The sequence below is a fragment of the Orycteropus afer genome, unplaced genomic scaffold (assembly GCF_000298275.1).
Source record: "Orycteropus afer afer isolate SDZICR_OR568_19922 unplaced genomic scaffold, OryAfe1.0 scaffold00053, whole genome shotgun sequence".
NCBI classification, from domain to species: domain Eukaryota; kingdom Metazoa; phylum Chordata; class Mammalia; order Tubulidentata; family Orycteropodidae; genus Orycteropus; species Orycteropus afer.
Genome location: NW_006921640.1, coordinates 814,266 through 835,090, shown reverse-complemented (window position 1 = coordinate 835,090; position 20,825 = coordinate 814,266). Strand labels below are relative to the sequence as shown.

Genomic DNA, 20,825 nt, shown 5'->3' with positions numbered 1-20,825 from the left:
TATATATATATATATATATATATATATATGTAAACATAAATTCACATATATTTATACATGATTACATATAATACTGGGAGCTCTGGTAGCATAGTGCCTAAGGCATTTGACTGCTAACCAGAAGGTTGGTGGTTCAAACCCACCAGTCACTACTTGGAAGGAAGATGGGGCAATCTACTTCCGTAGTGATACTGCCTCAGAAACCCAAGGAAGGGTGGCTGTGAGTTGGGTCTGACTCAATGGAGCATAGCAACCACAACAACATATATAATACCAGAGTCCTAGTGGCATAGTGTGGTTAAAGCACTCGGCTGCCAACCAGAAGGTCAGTGGTTCAAACCTACCAGCTGCTCTATGGGAGAAAGATGTGTCAGTCTGCTTCCATAAAGATTTACAGTGTTGAGAACTCTTTGGGGGCAGTTTTAATCTGCCCTGTAGGGTTGCTATCAGTTGGAATCAACTTGATGGCATGGGTTTGGTTTGATATATGTGACATTTTATATTTGTACATATAGGCTTAGATGGACATAGCAAGAGGTCTGAAAGGAATTTTACCAACCTATGGCTGAGGGGTAGTAGTGTGAGCGTATTTTGACTTTTACTATTTTTGCATGGCTTGGTTTTATAAGCACAATTTCATCATGTAAAACTTTGTAAAAAGAAATGAAAGAAGAAATTATAGTTTCATCCTACCTGTTTTTCTCTTTATAGCTATCCCTAGTAGCATAATAATAGATATTATTAACTTAGTGCTGTAGGCATATTCTTTTATTTCCTTATTGAATTAAATTGCAGTTGTTTTGAGGGAGTGGCAAGAATAAAAGAAATGTTCATGGAAGTAATATCTATGAAAATTCTGAAAAGAAATTATTTACAAAATGTCTGCTCTATCTTCTTCCTTTTTATCTCAGTCTTGACTCAGCACACCACCCAAATAACCTCTTAACTGGTTTGCTACTTTAATCCAGTAAACATCTGTTGACGGCACAGTTCCTGGTTGGAGATAAAAATGAATAAGACATGGTGCTTTTGAAACTTGGTGTCTAATTAGAAAGATATACAAATAGATAATTTTTAGTATAAGTGATAAGGTATGTACAAGAAAGTAGCATTTGGTTCAACCTAGAGGTTCGGGCAGGTTTTTCTAGAAGAGACAGTACTTAGGATGAGATTTAGGGGTTTACGTTAAGTGTTAGCCAGGTGAAGAAATGAGAGAAGAGCACTCCGGGCTGAGGAAATGATGTGAACAAAGGAACAGAACCGTAAAATAGCATCACAAGTGTAAAGTAATTTGGGGCACTTTTTAGTTTAAGAAGGGAGTGGGCAATGGCAAATAAAGCTGGAAACCTGCATTGAGTCAAGGTCACAGGCTTTGTGGTCCACATTAAGGAGCCAGACTTTATTCTGTAGCTTATAGGGAATCACTGAGGATATTATGCAGAGGTTTTATATCTCTGGTGACAGTGTGAGAAATAGATGAATGGATTTTATGGTTTAGGCATAAAAGCAAACATGCATGTTTGGCGGCTGGTATGTAGTTCCTGTAAAGAGGCACTGAAGGCCTAAAATTAGTATGTGTAGAGGAAGAGAGATGGATTCAGCAAACATTTAGGTTTGTGGAGGAGTGGTGGGTGGTGAAGGAATCTAGATACCTCTTTTCATGCTTCTACTCTTGCCTTCTTTTATCTGGCTTGTTCCCTATACTGCATATTTGACCTTATTTGCCTAATGCATTATCACTTCTCTTCTTGATGTTACACTGCTTCAGCTTAATCAAATTATGCCTACATTTATTTATTGGGTACCTACTGTGGGAGCTCTAGTAGCATAGTGCCTAAGGCACTTGACTGCTAACCAGAAGGCTGGCGGTTCAAACCCACCAGCCACTCCTCGGAAGGAAGATGGGGCAATCTACTTCCGTAGTGGTACTGCCTCAGAAACCCTAGGAGGGGTCGCTATGAGTTGGGTCTGACTCGATGGCACATAACAACAACACTGGGAGCTCTAGTAGCGTAGTGCCTAAGGCACTTGACTGCTAACCAGAAGGCTGGCGGTTCAAACCCACCAGCCACTCCTCGGAAGGAAGGTTGAGCGATCTACTTCCGTAGTGATACTGCTTGAGAAACCCAAGGAGGGGTCGCTATGAGTCAGGTCGACTGGACGGCACATAACAGCAACACTATGACTGGCACTGATAGGAAAATAAGGAAGGGACAGACATCAATCTTTTAAGTTCTCAGTGGTTTCTTAAGTGCAGCATGGTCTCTCTTGCCTCCTTGCTTGCTTGATAGGGCAGGCTTTGTGACTAGACAGACCTGGGTTATTGCCTGCCTAATTAGTGGAGAGACTTGGTAAGTTACTTTAAGACTCTGAACCGCAATTCTTCATTGGTAAAATAAGCATTCATTGGTAATTAAGAAAAATGTTTATAAAATATGTAGGACTTGATAAATAACTTTTTTTTTTCTTTAACAGATTTATCATAGAATCCCCAACTCAGACCCATTGTCTAATAAAACAAGACATATCATCTCCACTATCAGGACACAGAATCTTCCCAGCTGTCAGCTCATCTCCCGAAGCCACTACTCTCCCATTTACCTGTCATTTGTCATGCTCTTGGCTGCCCTGAGCTGGCAGTATCTGAGCACCCTGTCCCAGGTCACAGAAGACTATGTTCAGACTGGAGAACACTGATTTGGAATTTGTCTGGAAGCTAAAGTTAACTAAGAAATGGATTTACCTTTTCTGCAAGGATGGATATTGGCTTCTTTTTTTCCCTTCCTGTTTTGATCCCTAAAAGAACGCTGTGTGGCTTAGACCTTTAGAAAACTGAAATGCAGTTGAGATACATTAAAAAAAAAAAGGATACATTACCCTCAGCAGTGCTACTTCTGGGTAGTAGTGGTTACTGTGCTTATCAGCTGTGGCTGATGGCAGAAGACTCATTGCTGCAGTTTAGGTGAAATGGTTGCAAAGGTAATTAATCAAGAGATTTTATTTCATGTGACTCCGTGGTAGAATTACAATTAAACGTATTTAATTTGAAGCAAGCTTTGAATACCTATCCTACTAGGAAATGAAGTAAATTTTGTTTGGTTCCTATTTTTCTCATCACTTTCTCTCTCTTCATTGGTTTGGATGTAGTAAATATGAATGTCTGTAGTAATATTTCCATGTTTCTGAGAATGTAGACTGTGTTTTGTACATGAAGGCTAACAATTAAATTCTGGATATTCAGGTATTCGCTTCCAAAAGGGGTTTAACTTTGAGAGAAATAAATAGAATTGCCCCTGGCCTCATTTGAGAAGATGGCCTCCAGTAATGGCTGAAGCTTTTGAAAAGATTTTTACAATTAAAAAACTCACTTACTCTGCATGTGCAGTGCATTTCACTTTAAAACTGGGAATAATTGGGCGGGGGGAGTTGGAAGAAAACGATTTCTGAACACAGTTAAGAGAATTAAGCAAAAGCTAGGGGAGGTGGCAGAGTTAACAAGGGTTATAAACTAACAGTTACAAACTGTGGAGGCAGTGCTGCAGCATCATTTCCCAGCAGCCACAGGAACCCAGCTGCCAATAATTTCAAATGATTCTTTATATATAGAAGTCTCGAGAAAAAAAGATGTTTTCAGGTGATTGTTTTGAAAGCCAAATGGTGCTTCCCAATTCTACCACCATGTTGTCAACTTCCTTTTTACCTCAGCTATGTTTGATAACACTTTTCACCAATAGTAGCTCCCTGAGATTCTCAGGGTAAGGGTCCTTTGCAAGGAGGATGTTTGGAAAAAGTTCCGTTGGTTGAGAATCACTGACTTTGAGCATTAAAATATTTAATAGTTCCAAGAAAGACTATATATATATCATCTTTGCTGCAGCCCTTTGTGCACACTGACTGAACCACTGGATGAGTTTTTCCAACATGTGCTGGACGTGTTATACATATTAGCTGCCACTGAGTCCATCCCCTGACTTAGGGCAACTCCATGCACAATAGAACAAAGTGCCGCCTGGTCTGTCTTAGTCTTAAATGTCTGCTGAAACATGTGCAGCAGTATAACAACAATATGCAGTCCTTCAGATGGGTGGTCACTGCCCATAAAGTGCCCTGGCTGAGCACTGAACCTGGGTCTCTTGCATGAAAGACAAAGAATTCTATCACTGAACCATGACAGTCCCAAACATACACAGAGATTTTCCTCTTGTGACTCCTGACACCATTTGAACGTTTGGGTCTATGGAGACTTGGCTTATTTGAGTCAGTCCTGGTCAAAGCTGGTCAAACTTGTCACCAGTATTTTTCAAAGTAAGCATCAAAATAATGGTTTTCAGATTTCAAGGTAGGGTGTTAGAAATCTTTTTGTTCAAATCTAAGGGTTGGTTGTGCTAATGTTCACTTCTTATGGTGGAAATTTACCAGGGTTGCTAGATAAAATAGTGTGTACAGTTAAATTTGAATTCTAGATAAAACTGTTTTGAAAGTGAAATTATGTCCCAAATACTGCACAGGACATACTCATTTTAAGATTACTTACCTGAAATTTAACTGGTCATCCTGTATTTTTATTTGCTAAATCTTATTAACTCTGCCCTCTTCTCCACTCTTAATGTATAGTATCCCCTGCATAGATTCTATTGGATTCTGATTAATAGTGGAGTATTTTAAAAAAGTTTTCCTCAGAGGGGTGTCTGACTCAACTGAATCTAGGGCCTTAAGGAATACTGATGGGGCAAAAGCATGATCTCCATTTGCACATTTGGGGACTTCTGGAGACTAAGGCCTTGCACCTTGCACCACACCCTTCCTTTGAGTAAAGGGTTGGGAGCATCCAGAAACTTAATGAAATTTCAGGGACCTTAAGTTCAGTCAAACTAAAGCTTGTCTACATCACAGAGGGCTTGAGGAAATCTACCCAGAGCCCACTGTTGTCAGCTGCTGTACAGCCAGTTCTGACTCATGGTGACCCCATATGAAGAGCAGAACTGCTCCATAGGGTTTCTGAAGCTGTGACCTTTTGGAAATATATTTCCAGGCTTTACTTCTGAGGTACCTCTATGAGTTTGAACTACCAACCTTTTGGTTAGTCTAGCATTTAACATTTGCACAACCCAGAGACTCCTAGGCCCCATCTACTGAGCCATTTTCAGATGTTTGTGGGGATGGCTAGACAGGAAACTTAAGTGTGTGTAAGAATTACTGAAACCCCGATTGTTGGGACCATGGAGAGAGTTCTAATTCAGCAGGTCTGGGGTGGTGCCCATGAATTTGCATTTCTTGTTAGTTCTCAGGTGCTATCAATGTTGCTGGTCAGAAGGCTGAGAATTACTGCTGTAATTTAAAACACATACTAACCAGCTGAAGTTTTGTTAAATGCAAATGAAGATTCAGGAGGTCTGGCCCAATTTCTTAAAAAAACAAAACCAAACCTGTTGCTGTTGAGTCAATTTTGACTGATAAAGACCCCATGTGTTAAGAGTAGAACTGCTCCATAGGGTTTTCTTGGCTATAATCGTAACATGGATCACCTAGCCTTTCTTCCACAGTGCCAGAGTGTGTTGGAAATGCCAACCTTCAGGTTAAGTGCGAACCATTTGTACTACCCAAAGACCTTTACCAAACTCCTAAACAAAACAAAACAAAACAACCCCACTGCCATGGAGTCCTAGGTAGTGTGCCTAAGGCATTTGACTGCTAACCAGAAGGCTGGCTGTTCAAACCCACTAGCCACTCCTTGGAAGGAAAATTAGGCAATCTTCCACAGAGATACTGCCTCAGAAACCCAAGGAGGGGGTCACTATGAGTTGGGATTGACTCGATGGCAGTGTGTTTTTTTTGCCATGGAGTTTATTCTCACAGCATCTCAGAGTAGAACTGCCTCATAGGGTTTCCAAGGCTGTGAATCTTTATAGAAGCAGACTGTCTCATCTTTATCCCAGAGTGACTTGTGGATTTGAACTGCTGATCTTTTGATTAGCAGTCCAATGCTTTTGACCACAGTGCCACTAGAGCTCCTTAAAGTATGCTTATTTGATGCGTTTTAATAGTGTAAGTGCTTACTGGACAATCTACTTCCATAAAGAAAGTTGCCTCGGAAACCCAGTGAGGGTCGCTATGAGTCAGAATCAACTCAATAGCAATGAGTTTATTTTTTGCTTGTCTTTGCTCAAACTTCTAAACTGTCTCAAAATGCCCTTCCCTAGAGGTTATTTTCACTTCCATCCTGTCATCTTGCTGAGTGGACAGACACCCAAGAAAAACTTATACTCACTTACTAGATTAAACTGAAGTGATGAGACTTGGTTAATAATAAATGGGTTAATTTGAGGTTTCTTAAAGCACTAAGGTCTGTCCCAATCATAAACACTGTAATGTGGCTTTTCTGACAGCATCTTAAGCCAAGTGAGAGGATGCCTAGCAATTCATTTTGGCACTTCCATCATCTCTGCTGGCTCTGGGGGCGTGGGTGGGATGGAACCTCAGGTGGGTATGACAGAAATGAGGGGAGGCAGTATAGAAATGGAATTATTAAACTCAGTATTGAGCTGGTGGAAAATGTCAGCGCTTTGGTAACCCTTAAGCTTTTTATGAGTACTATGATGCATTTCAAGGAGCTCTGGTAGCATAGTGACTGAGGCACTTGACTGGTAACCAGAAGGCTGGCGGTTCAAACCCACCAGCCACTCCTCGGAAGGAAGATGGGGCAATCTACTTCCATAGTGATACTGCCTCAGAAACCCAAGGAGGGGTCGCTATGAGTCAGAGCCGACTCATGGCACGTAACAACAACAACAATAACATGATGCATCCCTGTTGACACAGTGATTAAGCACTTGGCTGCTAACTAAAAGGCTGAAGGCTTGAATCCAACAGCTACTCCATGGGAGAAAGATGTAGCTGTCTGCTTCCTTAAAGATTTATATAGCCTTGGAAACTATGTGGCAGCTCTACTCTGTCCTATTGGGCCACTGTAAGTAGGAATCAACTTGCTGGCAACAAGTTTGGCCTTTTTCTTTTTAACAATGAGTTTCACAGATTTTTCCTACAAACATTCACCAGATTTCTAGAGCATATTTGAAGCTTCTGATTCCTGAATCACATATGATGAAGTCAAAAGTTTTGCTATTGGAAAGAGCTCGCCCAACTCCAGGCCTATCTTGTTCAGCCAGTGGAATGAGTGCTGATTCTTATAGTTTTCTCTATTCCCTCAAGTTAGAACTGGTGAATTCCATTACGTTAAGAATTCTTAACTAGGGCTATGCAAAGCATAGTCTTAACCTGCAATGTAAATCAGTGACATAAGGAACTCTCAAAATACTATATACAGGCTCTGCCTCTACTTCTGTACCAACATTTGAGAGCACCTGGGGAAATCTGGTCTCCTAGTAGAATTATGTCTTGGATATGTAGCAATTTGAGAAGCAAAATCCTCAGTGAGTTGCTATTGGTCTGTGGTTGGTTAAAAAAAAACAAAAACAAAAACGTAACAATCTCTTAGCCCTTTAAATCAAGCAGGAATGAGATCATTAAGGCTTGGGTACAGTTCAGGGGATGGATTTACATAACAAGGTTGATGAGAATACAGAGAACTAAGAGCCATGGTTGAAAATATGGTCGGGGCTAGAAGTTAAAATCTGGAATTTACTTTCTTCCAGCCAATTGAGGCAAGACATCCCTGGGAACAGTTGCAAGGGTAACCAGATCTAGAACATGTTTCTACCTCGGGAAGAAGGACAGAAAGCAGCTCCAAGTGTGCCGGCAGTGGCCAGTTACCCTTCAGATAACACCAGAAAGCAAACTTCAATTTGAAGGAGAAAACCTTTATTGGCACAGTTATTCCTTTCCTTGTTAAACTGATAGGGTAAGCAGTGATTTTAAAAACAAACAAACAAAACCCCAAAACAGTAAAAGCTAGTTTTTCCCAAATTAGTTTCACCATGGTTTTAAGAGGTGGGAAGGTCAGTCAGTCAAATCCTGAACCCCCCAGTTTTAAGCCACACCATGTGTGTAAAACTAGCACAGCTCTTCTAACTTAGAGCTCTTCATTGACATGATCAGTTGAAGTGCATTAAAAATAAAATTTGTATTAAAAAAGAATCATGCCACACAAAAGACCAGAGGCAATTTGCAACATTGCAGAGCTCAATAAATATAGGGGCCCTGGGAAAATGTGGCTTTCTTCAAAGGGCTGCCCCTATCACCACTCCTCTCAACTTATTCTAGAAAGCTACTTGTTTAGAGGTACCACTTACATGTGAAAATGTGTATCTTGTTAGGAATTACATTTTCCATTCCTTTCGAAAACGGGAAGTCACACCTAAGATCATCACTCTGTCTTGCTTGTGGAGATGCAGATGCACTGGTGGGGTGGGTAGGGAGGGTGTTGTGGAGGGTTGTTGCAGCAAGAGCTAGAGCAGCAGGCACTATATACAGTACTAGTCTACGGGGAAAGGGCTCACTTTACTTTCAGCAGTGGCTTACATGGTCTGTTTGCATTGCAAGGATCAGTCCATTGAACAGGCTAGGAGGTAGCCAGGACTTGGATTTGTCTTCCGTGGAAGATCAACTCCCCTAGTAGACACAAGGTATGGCCCGATCAAATCCTTCAGGCCCTGAAGCATACCAGCCACTGTCTAAAAGCTCTTTTCTTATATCTTATCTGAACTCAAAGAATAAAAGACATTCCTACCCTCACACTTCCAACCCCAATCCAATTGGCCATATTAGGTGGGAACTCCCCCAGGGCTGGTTGGACAGGGCCACAGCTCATTAGATCCTATTCCAGTATTGATCAGTACGTGGGATTCCAGCCACAATTTCTGATTCGATTCCACAGTGATCCTGTCCTCTAAGGATTTTAAAGAAGCCTAGAAAAGAAAAAAGATGCTTTAAAAGTGTGCCTTGGGTTTTTTGACCTTTGTCAACATATTCAGATTCATCCCTAAGAGACCTAGGGGAGTAAGTAACCAATTCCAACCCCAAGAATTTCTATCAGCTTCTCCCATTCACTCATTAAGCCAGCCCTCAGCAACCCCAAGTCACCCTTCATAACAGTAGTCTTCCCTGGTGTGGTTGTTGAACTGTAATAGACAAGCTATGTGAGGCTGTGTCCTGGTCCCATACCACCCTCTCTCAGGATCAGAGACTGCCTCTTTTGGCAAAGGGAAACCTCAGCTTCCTATCACTTTGGAGATAACAGCTAAGCTGTAGGTTTGTAGCTGTGCAGTGGGCAGAACAGGGATGGCCAAGATGGCCACTGTGTTCTGGCTCATAACGCCCTAGAAAGGGTTAGAAAGTCTTAAAGTATTCTTAGCAGAAAGGGAGCTGCCACTCACCACTGTCACCCCAGTCAGTGTTCCAGGAGTTGGCAGCCAGCCAGTAGGGGGTGCCATTCTCCACTCCCCAGCCCAGGATGCGGATGGCATGGCCTCCCACCTCTTCTCCAGTTACATGCTGGTACACTCCTGAGAAGGAAAAACTGGGTTCAGACCAAGCCAGGGCCACTGCCCCATCTCCTATGGCATTATTCAACTCAGCTGTCTACCTTTCAGTTTGAAGAAACAAGTTCCAGAAGCACCAGCAGGTCTTGTACATGAAAACCACTAGACCAGCTGTTTTAAAACTGGGTCCAATAGAACCCCAGGGTTCCATGAGAAGGCTCCAGGGCTTCCAACAAACATTTGACTCACATTTCTATTATTTAAGTATACTTTTAAAAGGCCAAGACACCCAAACACATTGAGGAAATATTAAAATGACTCCAACAAAATAAAATATGTGCTCATTGGCTGGTTCTGAAAACACATTTATAAATTCTAATTTATGAAATAAGGAGCTCTGGTAGTGTAGTGCCTAAGGTACTTGACTGCTATGCTAACCAGAAGGTTGGTGGTTCAAACCCATCAGCCACTCCTTGGAAGGAAGGTTGGGCAATCTACTTCTGTAGTAATCCTGCTTCAGAAACCCAAGGAGGGGTTGCTATGAGTCAGGTCTGACTTGACAGCATATCACAACATCAACAATTTATGAAATAAATTTAATATTAATGGACTATGAATGATCTGTTTTATACACAGGCATTCCATGAAAGATTTTATTTGTCAAAAGGGTTCTCTGTCTTAAAATGTTTTAAATTGCTGCTCGAGGGCAACACAGGAGAAATAGGAGAAATACTCAGCAGCAACCAATATTAGTTGACAGAGAGAGACTGGCTAATATGCTCAGAGGGTGGGTTAACCAGGCTGTCCCGTGGTTGATGGGTTGATGTATCACTTTTAAGAACTGTCTTATTATTATTTTTTTTTTTAGTTTTCTTTGAGATTTGGGTGAAAATTTACAGAGCAAATTCATTTTCCATACAGCAGTTCACACACATTTTGTTTCATGACATTGACTACAATTTCCCATAATGTAACAGCTCTCTTCCCATTTCCTCCCTATAGTTACCTCTTCCCTGTGTCCTTCTTTCCTATGCAATCCTGCCCCCTGAGCTATCTCCTTGTGTAAACATTGCCCTTCTGTTCTCCCATGATTGATTGTTCTTAGTGTATCTACCTGGTGTAAATGTTTACCCTATATGCCTGTCTGTTGTTTGGCTGGAAGCCACAGGAGTGAGTTCAATTCCAGATCTGGAAGGTAACTCGGGGCTGTAGTCTCAGGGGTTTTACCAGGCTCTATCAGACCAATATGCCTGGTCTTTTAATGATTCTGAGTTTTAAGAACTGTCATCTTTATAATATTTTTTTCTTGGCAGAATTATCTTCCTTTGTACAATCCTTGTTTTATAAATGTTGAGAACTTTATTCAATTTAGCAGAATGTGAATGACATAAAACCAGTCAGCAAAGACAGTTAATATGAGAGCTTTACAGGAGCCCTGGCAGGAACAGTAGTTAAATACTTGGGTTCTAACTGAAGGTTGGGAGTTCAAACCATCCCATGATCCCATGGGACAAAGATCTGGCAATTTACTCCCATAAAGATTACAGTCTAGAAAACCCTATGTGGCAGTTCTGTTCTGTCACATGGGGTCATGGTGAGATGATACCGACTTGATGGCACTTAGCAACAAGACAGCTCTCAGGGACAGAGATTGTTCAGTTTCTTTGATTTGAATTCCCACAGCACCACACACAGCAAGATCCTCTATGTTTATTCATCTACTGTGTGTTAGGCTGAAAAAGACCAAAATGGATGTCAGACGAGACTCTAAAACTTGTTCTTAACAGGAAATAGCTAAAGAGAATGGAAGAAATGATGAAATAAAAGATCCAAACAGAAGATTTCAAAGGATGGTTTGAGAAGACAGTAAAATATTATAATGATATGTGCAAAGACCTGGAATTAGAAAACCAAAAGGGAACAAATATGTATAGCATTTCTCAAACCGAAAGAAGTGAAGGAAAAATTCCAGCCTCAAGTTGCAATTCTGAAGGATTCTACAGGCAAAATACTGAATAACGCAGGAAGCAGCAAAAGAAGACGGAAGGAATACAGTCATTGTGCCAAAAAGAACTGGTCAACCATTCAAACATTTCAGGAGGTAGCATATGATCAAGATCTGACAGTACTGGAGGAAGAAATCCAAGCTGCACTGAAGGAATTGGCAAAAAACAAGGCTCCAGGAATTGAAGGAATACCTGTTGAGATGTTTCAACAAACAGATGCAGCACTGAAGGCACTCACTCATTTATGCCAAGAGATTTGGAAGATAACTACCTGGCCATCTGACTGGAAGAAATCCATTTATTTGTGCCCATTCCAAAGAAAGGTGATCCAACAGAATGTGGAAATGACTAAATTATATCATTAATACCACATGGAAGTAAAATTTTGCTGAACATAATTCAAGAAGAATTGCAGCAGTACATTGACAGGGAACTGCCAGATATTTAAAGCAGGATTCAGAAGAGGACACAGAATGAGGGATGTCATAGTTGATGTCAGAGGTATCTTAGCTGAAAGCAAAGAATATCAGAAAGATGTTAACCTGTGTTTCATTGTGCAAAGGCATTTGACTGTGTGGATTAGAACAAATTATGGATAACGTTATGAAAAATGGGAATTCCAGAACACTTAACTGTGCTCATGAGGAACCTGTGCATAGACTAAGAGGTAGCTGTTCAAATAGAAGAAGGGGATACCGCATGGTTTAAAATCAGGAAAGGTGTGCATCAGGGTTACATCTTTTCACCATACTTATTCAATCTGTATGCTGAGAAAATAATGTGAGGAGCTGGACTATCTGAAGAACAATGTGGCATCAGGATTGGAGGAAGACTGCTTAACAGCCTGCGATATGCAGATGACACAACCTTGCTGTTCAAAGTGAAGCGGACTGGAAGCATTTACTGATGAAGATCAAAGACTACAGGCTTCAGTATGAAGTTACCTCAACATAAAGAAAACAAAACTCTTCACAACTGGGCCAAAAAAACAACATCATGGTAAGTGGAGAAAAGATCAAAACTGCAGGGGATTTCATTTTACTTGGATCCCCAGTCAACACCCGCGGAAGCAGCAGTCTGGGACAATCTGCTGCAAAAGACCTCTTTAAAGTGTTAAAAGACCAAAGATGTCTTCAGAGACTAAGGTGTGTCTAACCCAAGCTATGGTATTTTCCATAGCCTCATATGCATGTGAAAACTGGACACTGAATAAGGAAGACTGAAGATGAATTGCATTTGAATTGTGGTGTTGGTGAAGAATACTGAAAATACCACGGACTGTCAGAGGAATCTGTCTTGGAAGAAATATAGCTCAAATGCTCCTTAGATGTGAGAATGGTTAGACTGTCTCAGAGGTACCAGTTCCTCAAGAAGAATATCATGTCTTGTAGCCTTCTGGTTAGTAGTCAAATGCCTTAGGCACTAAGCCACCAGAGGTCCTTCGTAAAGTGGAGGGTCAGCAAAAAAGTGGAAACCCTCAACGAGATGGTCTGACACAGTGGCTTCAACAATGAGCTCGAGCACAGCAATGACTCTGAGGATGGTGTTTCATTCTATTGTACACAGGGTTGCTATGAGTTGGAGCCAACACAATGGCACCTAACAACTCAGTGCTAGACGTAATGCTAGGCTGTCAAAGACAAAGATGAATAGAGACACATGAGAACTACAGTTATAACATAAGCATAGTGAAAAAGTAATGGAGGGAGAGGCAGGAGTGACAAACTGCCAGGGAAGTCAGAAAAAGTTTCACAGAGAAGATATTAGAGCTGGGTTTTAAGGGACAAGTAGGACTTGGCCAAGTAGAAAAAGCATCGAGAGAAGGTATCTGGAATAGCATGCACAGAAGACACGAATGAGAGTAAGAGGGCATATTGTTGTTTTGTTATGTGCTGTTAAGTCGGACCCGACTCATAGTGACCCTCCTGGGTTTCTGAGGCAGTATCACTACAGAAGTATATTGCCCAACCTTCCTTCCAAGGAGTGGCTGGTGGGTTTGAACTGCCAGCCTTCTGGTTAGCAATCAAGTGCCTTAGGCACTATGCTACCAGAGCTCCCAAGAAGGCCGGTTAGGTGGAAAAGTTGTTGAGGTCAGGGATTACAAAGATTGTTAGGGGCTGATTCTCACTGGTATCCAAAGGAATGATGAGACTTAGGTGAGGGGTTTTCTGAAAGAGCCCCGTCCTCTCCTCTCCCAGAAGAAAGGGACCAATGGAGATTCTTGTTGGCCCACATGCATCACATTGGCACCTGAGCCCAGTCCTCCCCAACAGCTGCCATCAGGAATCAATACATACCAGACTTGTATAACAGGAAGTCTGTATACACAGAGAAGGCTCCCTCTACCGGACCATTTTTGTAGATCTCAGCCATAATCTCTTTCTCAGAAGAAGGGACGCTGTAGGAACTATATCCTGGAAAATTAAACAGGCCGAGTTGGTGTGAGTCATGCCTCCTGCAGTTTCATCATTCACTCAGTCATTCACTGAGTTATTGTGGGCCTCTAGGAAAGGATGGTGCACATAAGAAGCTGTCTTGGCCAGGGGAATCAGGGAAGGCATCCTTCAGAATAAATGACTGAGCTTGTTCTAAAGGATGATTAGAAATGGGCAGCCTATTCAGAAGCTATGCAGTGGGGAGCATAATGAGTATGAGGTGCTGGAAGAAGGGCAGGGTGGTACCCCAGAAATATCCTAGGATAGATTATTCCCTTGTAAAATTAAGGGTCTGATCTCTTCAAGCTCTGAAGTTCTGTGGTTCTAAGACAATATCCCTGAGGCTGAATTCAGAGTGGGACAGGCCTCTGGCAAGACAGGCAGTCATTACCCTTTTCTGTATCCTGGTGTTCACTGACAGTAAGATTCAACTGCTCTGGTCTCTCCTTTCCTTTGGCTTAAGGAACAGTGCCATCAGATTCCTAAGTCTCAGTGTACTGGACCAGGACCCATCTTACCATAGTGCTTGTCTTCTTTGTAGGATGGAGAATAGCCAGGCTCACAGGTTTTGCTGCATTTGGGAGTCTCACCCTCTCCCTTGCATGGGGGCCGGGAGCCATTGACGTGATGCTCACATGGAGGGATGGAGTAAGGTCTGCAGCCTATTTGGGACCAAACAGAAAGGAGGTGGTCAACCCACAGCCCCTACAGAGAGGCCTCCATAGGCCAGGAAGCATTGATACTGTTCTTCCACTTGCTGCTACTTCTGCTGTAGAAAGGACTGGGTTGTCTTTCTGCCCTATTTTCTAGCTCAGTATTCTGGCCCTCAACCATCACCTTTCACTGTATAAAGCTATGTTAAAGGAAAATGAAACCATTATTATTCATTGCTTATAAAACCCATCAGGTCAGATACGGACTAAAAGTAGATACTCACCTACATGGGAGTCATAGAGGCCACCAGAAACCAGACCTTTCTTGGTCCAGAAGTTCCAAGCTCCAGCGGGAAAGCCCCCATTGCAGCTAAGAAAAGAACCATTCATTAAATTCATTGTTAGAGAAGCACTAGAGGCTCCCCAGACCTAGTACCCAAGGCCTGCTGGTGGCTGCAGGATCTACCACTGCCATTAGCAACTGGCCCAAGAGAACTCCCAAACCCCAATAAACTCTACTTTATCCTCCTTGGATATTCACTTCTTCCAGAGAACAGCTAAGCTCCCATGCCTGCCCACTGAGATCCTCAAGACAGAAAGGGTCACATATTCATTCATATCAATACCAAAATCATTCTAGAACCTGGCAGCACACTGGAATTCCCTGAGGAATGCTAGTGACTGGGATTTAATTTGTTTGGGGTAAAGGCCTCAAGCATCATATTCTCTTTTTAAAAAACATTTGTTCTCACAGTTCAAAGTTCAAAATTAGTATCAGTGGTTTGAAATCAAGATGTCATCAGGGCAGCCCTCCCTGTGTAGGCTCTAGGGGACAATCTGTTCCTATCTCTTCCTGCTTCTAGTGGGTGCAGCAAGCACATAAAAAAACTCCCCAGGTATGAACAATGTGGAACAAAACTCAAAATCATTTGGGGGGAAAAAAAAAAAGGGGACCAAGTTTGCTGGTCTGATAGAGCCTAGTGGAACCACTGAGACCATGGCCCCTGGCTGCCCTTCAGGTCTGGAATTGAACCCACACCTGTGGCTTACAGCCAAACAAAATATAGGCATATGAGGTGATATACTCCTTGGAGAGAACAATCATAGGAGAAAGAAGGGCTGCTTATGTACAGAGATATAGCTCAGGGGGCAGGAGTGCATGGAGTGATGGACACAGGGAAGAGGTAACTATCGGGATGAAGTAGGACAGGAGTTGTTGCACTGGGGTAAATTGTAGTCAATGTCATGAGACAATAGTGTACATGAACTGCTGTATTGAAAGTGAATTTTCTCTGTAAACTTTCACCCAAATCACAATTGAAAAAAAAAAAAAAAAAAAGAACAACAACAACAACAAAACTCCCCAGGTATTTCTAATCTGCAGCCAAGGTTGAGAAACACTATTCTAAAAACTAACGCCACACATTATTAGCAGAAGCAGATACATGAGGTAAGGATTTAGTTCTGTTTGACCAACCTGAGAACTCATCATCCCAAAGTGCAGAAAAGGAAACAGGCCCAGAGGCTATTACATTTCCCTAAGGGAGCAAGCCATTTCAGAAACCAGGCCTGGGATCAGAAATTTAACCAAATATTCTGAGACTACTGTTTCCCCAGTGTCCCACTACCCACCCACAGCTCTGTGGAGCCAGCTTGGCTTCAGAAAGTAGCAGCCATGCTAGAGGCTGCTTTCAAACTCCCCAGGTCTCCATGCTGTCTCAGATAAGAAAGATACATCTTCCAACTTGAAAAGATGTTTAGGTTCTCAAAGGGAACCTCCTCAGGCAACTCTTAATGTCATTTCCCACAAATTCTCCAACTGAGGTGTCCTGGACCTAACAGCCTCTTAGTGCCATTCCTAGGGCTCCCTGGGCCTCCCTTGCTGGGAGGTGCTACCTCAAACTCACCCATTCCCACACTCCATGTGACAGCAGGTGAGCAAGTCTTCCGCAGACATCTCCACACTGAAATGTGCATTGGTGTGAATGCAGACCCGGTCCGAAATGGCCTCCACGGCCCCAAATGCCTGCAGGAACAACACTTACCCAGATGAGAGGCCAATAGTTCTCGACTGTGGTCATCATGAGAAGACGGACAATACACATTCCAACTATCACCTTGGAGGACCACAGTGGGCACCTCTGACCTTATTGGCTAGTCTCTCCCAAGATTAGGTTAGGGTAAGGAGTTCAAGCTTAGCTTTAAGGCAAAAGACCAATCCACCCCAAACCTCTTCCTGGTTACTTGCTTCGTTTCTGAAAGACAGTATTTTTTTTTTTTTTAAAACATAAAGACAGGCTTGTTGATACAGATAGGACACTTCTGTGTGGTGCAGTGTAGGGTCAGAGTGAATGGTACTTACTGATGGAGTAGGAGATGGTGTCAAATAGAGAATTGAAAACAGCTTAATGACTAACATACATGGTGCTTACACTACAAGGTCCTTTTCATATCTATTATTCCACCTAATCCTCATAACTCCACAAACACAGGCCTCATAATTTTTTTACATGATGGAAACTGAGACTCGAATGTTTATGTAACTTGCCTAGTCACAGTTGTTTCCACCCCAAATCTCATCATCACTGCCCACTGTGCTCCCCGACAGCCGTTCCCCTCAGCTAGCAGGCCTTACCCAACAAGAGCCACAGGAACCCTGGTCTCTGATCTCTTTGATGGTTGGACAGTTGGGCCAGTTTTCTCGGGCATCAAAATTTTCAGGCAGATCTAATTCCTCAGCAAAGTCAACTCTGGATAAAAGGAAGGTTGTCTTCATTACAAGCTCTCATCTTACAACTCACTCCCCATACCCTGGCAAAGTTTACTGAAAAGAACACCTGGCTGTGAATTGGTCACTATGTTACTTATCATTTTGTGTATTTCTTTGTAGATTTATCTAATGGATATTTTCCAAGAGTTTTAGCCACAGGGTTAGATAATTATGTTTCTTGCTTCCTCTGCCTCACCCCAGTAATAAAAATCTTCCCAGGGTCCTCATTTTCCATGTCTTCATCATAGTGTATATAGTGGTGTGCCAATGCAACAAACACAACGTACTGCTGTCGAGTCGGATCCAACACATAGCGACCCTCCTTGGGTTTCTGAGGCAGTATCACTAAGGAAGTAGATTGCCCAACCTTCCTTCTGAGGAGTGGCTGGTGGGTTTGAACCACCAGCCTTCTGGTTAGCACTCAAATGCCTTAGGCACTACCCCACCAGAGCTCCCAGTGGTGTGCCATAACTTAAATACTCCATCTTCACTGTTGGACATTTCTAATACTTCCTAAGAAAGTTGTACGTGCATGAATATGGCCATTACAGAATTTTCATAAAAATAAAACACTAATGACAGATCATATGGCTTTTCTTCAATTTTTTTTTTTTTTTTTTTTACATTATTCCAAATGGAGTCCATCCAGGTCTTATAGAGCCACACCTGGTCTTTCATACCTGGGGCCTTTCCCATGGGGCTTCTAAATTAAATTGAAGAAACTGATAGAAAGCACTGGCATGGAAGCTGAGCCCTATACTTCAAGGAGCAGCTTTGGGGGTATGAGATCTACAGAGACCCAGGGAGGCCTTCCTTTTTCCCTCTTCCCCACTCCCCAAACACCATCCTACTGCTCATGTCACAGTGGCTCAGGTGGAACAGTGCAACCTCCTCGGGCAGAGGCACTCACCTCTGGGGCAGCTTGGGACCGTTCAGCAGGGTGCCACACAGCCTCTTCACATAGCTCATATCCACATTGTAGAAGTTATGTCCAGCCTGGAAAAAAGCCCTGTGGAAGTCACTCACCACCAAGAGGGGGTATTTTCCAAGGAAAGGAATGAATGTGTGTGCGCGCATGTTGCCCACACACGTGGCCAGACTCAATGAAGGCCAGAGGTCCTGTCTAGCTCAGCAGGGCAAGTGGGATAGGGTCACCCCATAGAGCAGGCCCACTGGCCAGGGTCAGGCAACCCCTTCTCAAGCCAGCTCAGAGCCCTTGTTGGGATAGTTCAGCTCTCAGACCCACAGGTGTCTTCTCTGGCCTCCTACCATTTGCTAACTACAAGGGAAATCCTCCCCCAACACTAAACACATCTTATTTCTCATTTCTTGGTCCCCACAATCCCAGGCCTCAATGCTGGGCAGAATTAAGGAGATGCTGGTATAGATAAACCACTACCCCTCACACTGGTGTGGAACTTTATAAGATTTACCAGATTGTGACCAATTCTGAAGCTCATTTATTTCCCCATAGACAGACAGACAGACAGACAGACAGAGTGAAGGGGATAGGAGTGCTTGTGGGCATGGTCCTGAGTGTCCATGACTCTAAATCAGGGCCATTTTCCAACTGTCCAGGAGGAATGTCCCATGGGCCACAGCTGACGACAACTCACTCAGTAGCTGGAGTGGACAGACCAGCCTACAGGTGGGAGAAACACCCCACAACCCACCTGCCACGTAGTATTATATTTGTTGACATAGTTGATCAATTCCTCTGACAGGGCCTCAAAATGTTGTCTGCTCCAGGCACTGGTCAGCATCGCCAGGCAGCAGAGGATGGCCAAGAGCTGCCGCATTTTGGAAGTTGGATCCCGGATTTATCTAGAAAGAAAAGGACACAAGACATCAAGACACTTCTCCTTCACTCAGTTAAAGTGCTCAGTACAAAGGCGCCATCTCGGGGTATATGGTTCTGGTGCCAGGAACAACCATATGACCCAGCAGTCAGAGACCCATGTTCTCATCCAGGCTCTGCCATCTGCCTCCTTGTGCAAGTCTGTTAGCCCTCCTGTTCCTCACTGTCCTTTGCTATAAAACTTGGGTGTGATGGCAGGGAGTCCTCAAGGATCTTCAGTGTCCATAGCCACTACGTCCTGGCCTTGAAGTGTCAATCTGTGCCCGAGGCACACCTGACTGTGCAGCTTCTCCTCCATACCAAGGAGGCCGCAGGCCAGCAGAGGGAAATCCAAGCTGCTATGTTACAAGCACCGTTCCAGCTTCAGGCCAGTGGTGCATGGAGCTGTAGTCTCCAAGGTATCACTCTCAGCTGCTCAGTCCTTCCCAGGCAGCTGCAAAATTCGTCATGTGGCTCATCCATTTCCCAGAGTTGAAAAATGTAATGTGATCTGAAGCCCACAGCAAGGAGGTTGTAGACTTTGGGAGAGCCACGTGGTGTATGACATGCTCAGGGTGGTGGCAGATGACCTTCGTGGGTCAAGTCAGGCTCCCATCTTTCTGCCCCTTGATATGGAAAGCAGCCAGGTACTGCTCAGGTCAGAGAGGGAGCAGCCCCTTATTTCATTCAGCTGATGAGGGGCACCAGCCCTCACCCCAACTTGGCTTCTCTGAACTGTAGGTTCAGGGTCTACGGGATTTCAGTGTGAACCTGTGGCTGACTGCCCCGCTCTGGAGCCTAGACCCTGCCTAGGAGCAGAGCCAGGCAGAGTAGTTGTTGTTGTTGTTGTTATGTGCCGTCGAGTCGGCCCCGACTCATAGCGACCCCTCCTTGGGTTTCCAAGGCAGTATCACTACGGAAGTAGGATTGCCCAACCTTCCTTCCGAGGAGTGACTGGTGGGTTTGAACCACCAGCCTTCTGGTTAGCAGTCAAGTGCTTTAGCCACTATGCTACCAGAGTAGAGGCCACAACTATCCTGGTTTCTGAATACAGGGCCCTGCCTGGTGTCTCACATGCTCTTCCCTGGTGAGGGCTGACAGTAGCTACCAGGCTGGCACATGGCTCCATTCCCCATGGGAGCTGTTCTGGATACATTTCCACCCCCTTTAAAATGTATTTATCTCCAAAGCTTTCCACAATCACAGGGCCCCTTGGCTGCCTCTTTTTACTTCCCCAGCAAACATAAGCCAGAGACAGCAGGAACTTAAAAGGGATAAATTATGTGCATATTTTATACAGACTATGTATATTTCTTTAAAATATAATAAAGAAAAAGCTAGAAGCACATATGTAAAATTAGTCAGAAGCTAAGAAATGATTATTCTGCTGATCTCCCATGCCCTGGCCCTAGCAGCTTTTGTTCTAAGCAGTGGCCCAACCCCGAATCAGGAGGGGGAGGTGTGTGTAATCAGGACCTTCTATAACCAGGTACGGTTTACCCCATTTATGGATCTGCTAAAAATGGACAATGGAAACAGGCTAAACTTCCAGACAGTTACAGAGAGAAGAGGCCAAGGTGGTGGGGTGTGTGTGGGTTCAGTGTACAGGAGGATAACCCAGAAAATTAGAACATGGCTGACTGGCTTGAGTGTTGGCTCTCTGTCCTTTCCTGCCCATAAGACTTAG

General features: G+C 43.3%; 2 protein-coding genes across 2 annotated transcripts in view; one reads left to right on the top strand and one right to left on the bottom strand.

Moving 5' to 3' along the window:
• Positions 1 to 2,697, top strand: part of FDFT1 (farnesyl-diphosphate farnesyltransferase 1) — a 32,776-nt gene extending 30,079 nt beyond the window's left edge. The window contains exon 8 of the mRNA XM_007938704.2: positions 2,476 to 2,697. Coding sequence (XP_007936895.1) covers positions 2,476 to 2,697 — 222 coding nt within the window. The remainder of the gene's footprint in view (positions 1 to 2,475) is intronic.
• Positions 2,698 to 8,766: 6,069 nt separating this feature from the next.
• On the bottom strand, positions 8,767 to 19,100 carry CTSB (cathepsin B). Its single transcript, XM_007938702.1, has 9 exons — positions 18,975 to 19,100; positions 18,212 to 18,297; positions 17,167 to 17,281; positions 16,439 to 16,557; positions 14,816 to 14,901; positions 14,397 to 14,540; positions 13,741 to 13,857; positions 9,333 to 9,461; positions 8,767 to 8,864 (listed from the first exon to the last, which is right to left on the bottom strand). Exons 1-9 carry the CDS (start codon positions 19,098 to 19,100, stop codon positions 8,767 to 8,769), a joined length of 1,020 nt encoding a protein of 339 aa, XP_007936893.1.
• Between the last annotated feature and the right edge of the window lie 1,725 nt (positions 19,101 to 20,825).

What these genes read in the sequence shown, in the direction of transcription:
- CTSB (XM_007938702.1), bottom strand. Translation starts at nt 19,100, where the DNA reads ATGCGGCAGCTCTTGGCCATCCTCTGCTGCCTGGCGATGCTGACCAGT. An exon ending in CACATGGAGTGTGGGAATGG is followed by an intron (nt 14,902 to 16,438) that starts GTGAGTTTGAGG and finishes TTCTTTTCTTAG; the next exon opens with CTGCAATGGGGGCTTTCCCG. An exon ending in CCTCTATGACTCCCATGTAG is followed by an intron (nt 14,541 to 14,815) that starts GTGAGTATCTAC and finishes GGTCCCAAATAG; the next exon opens with GCTGCAGACCTTACTCCATC.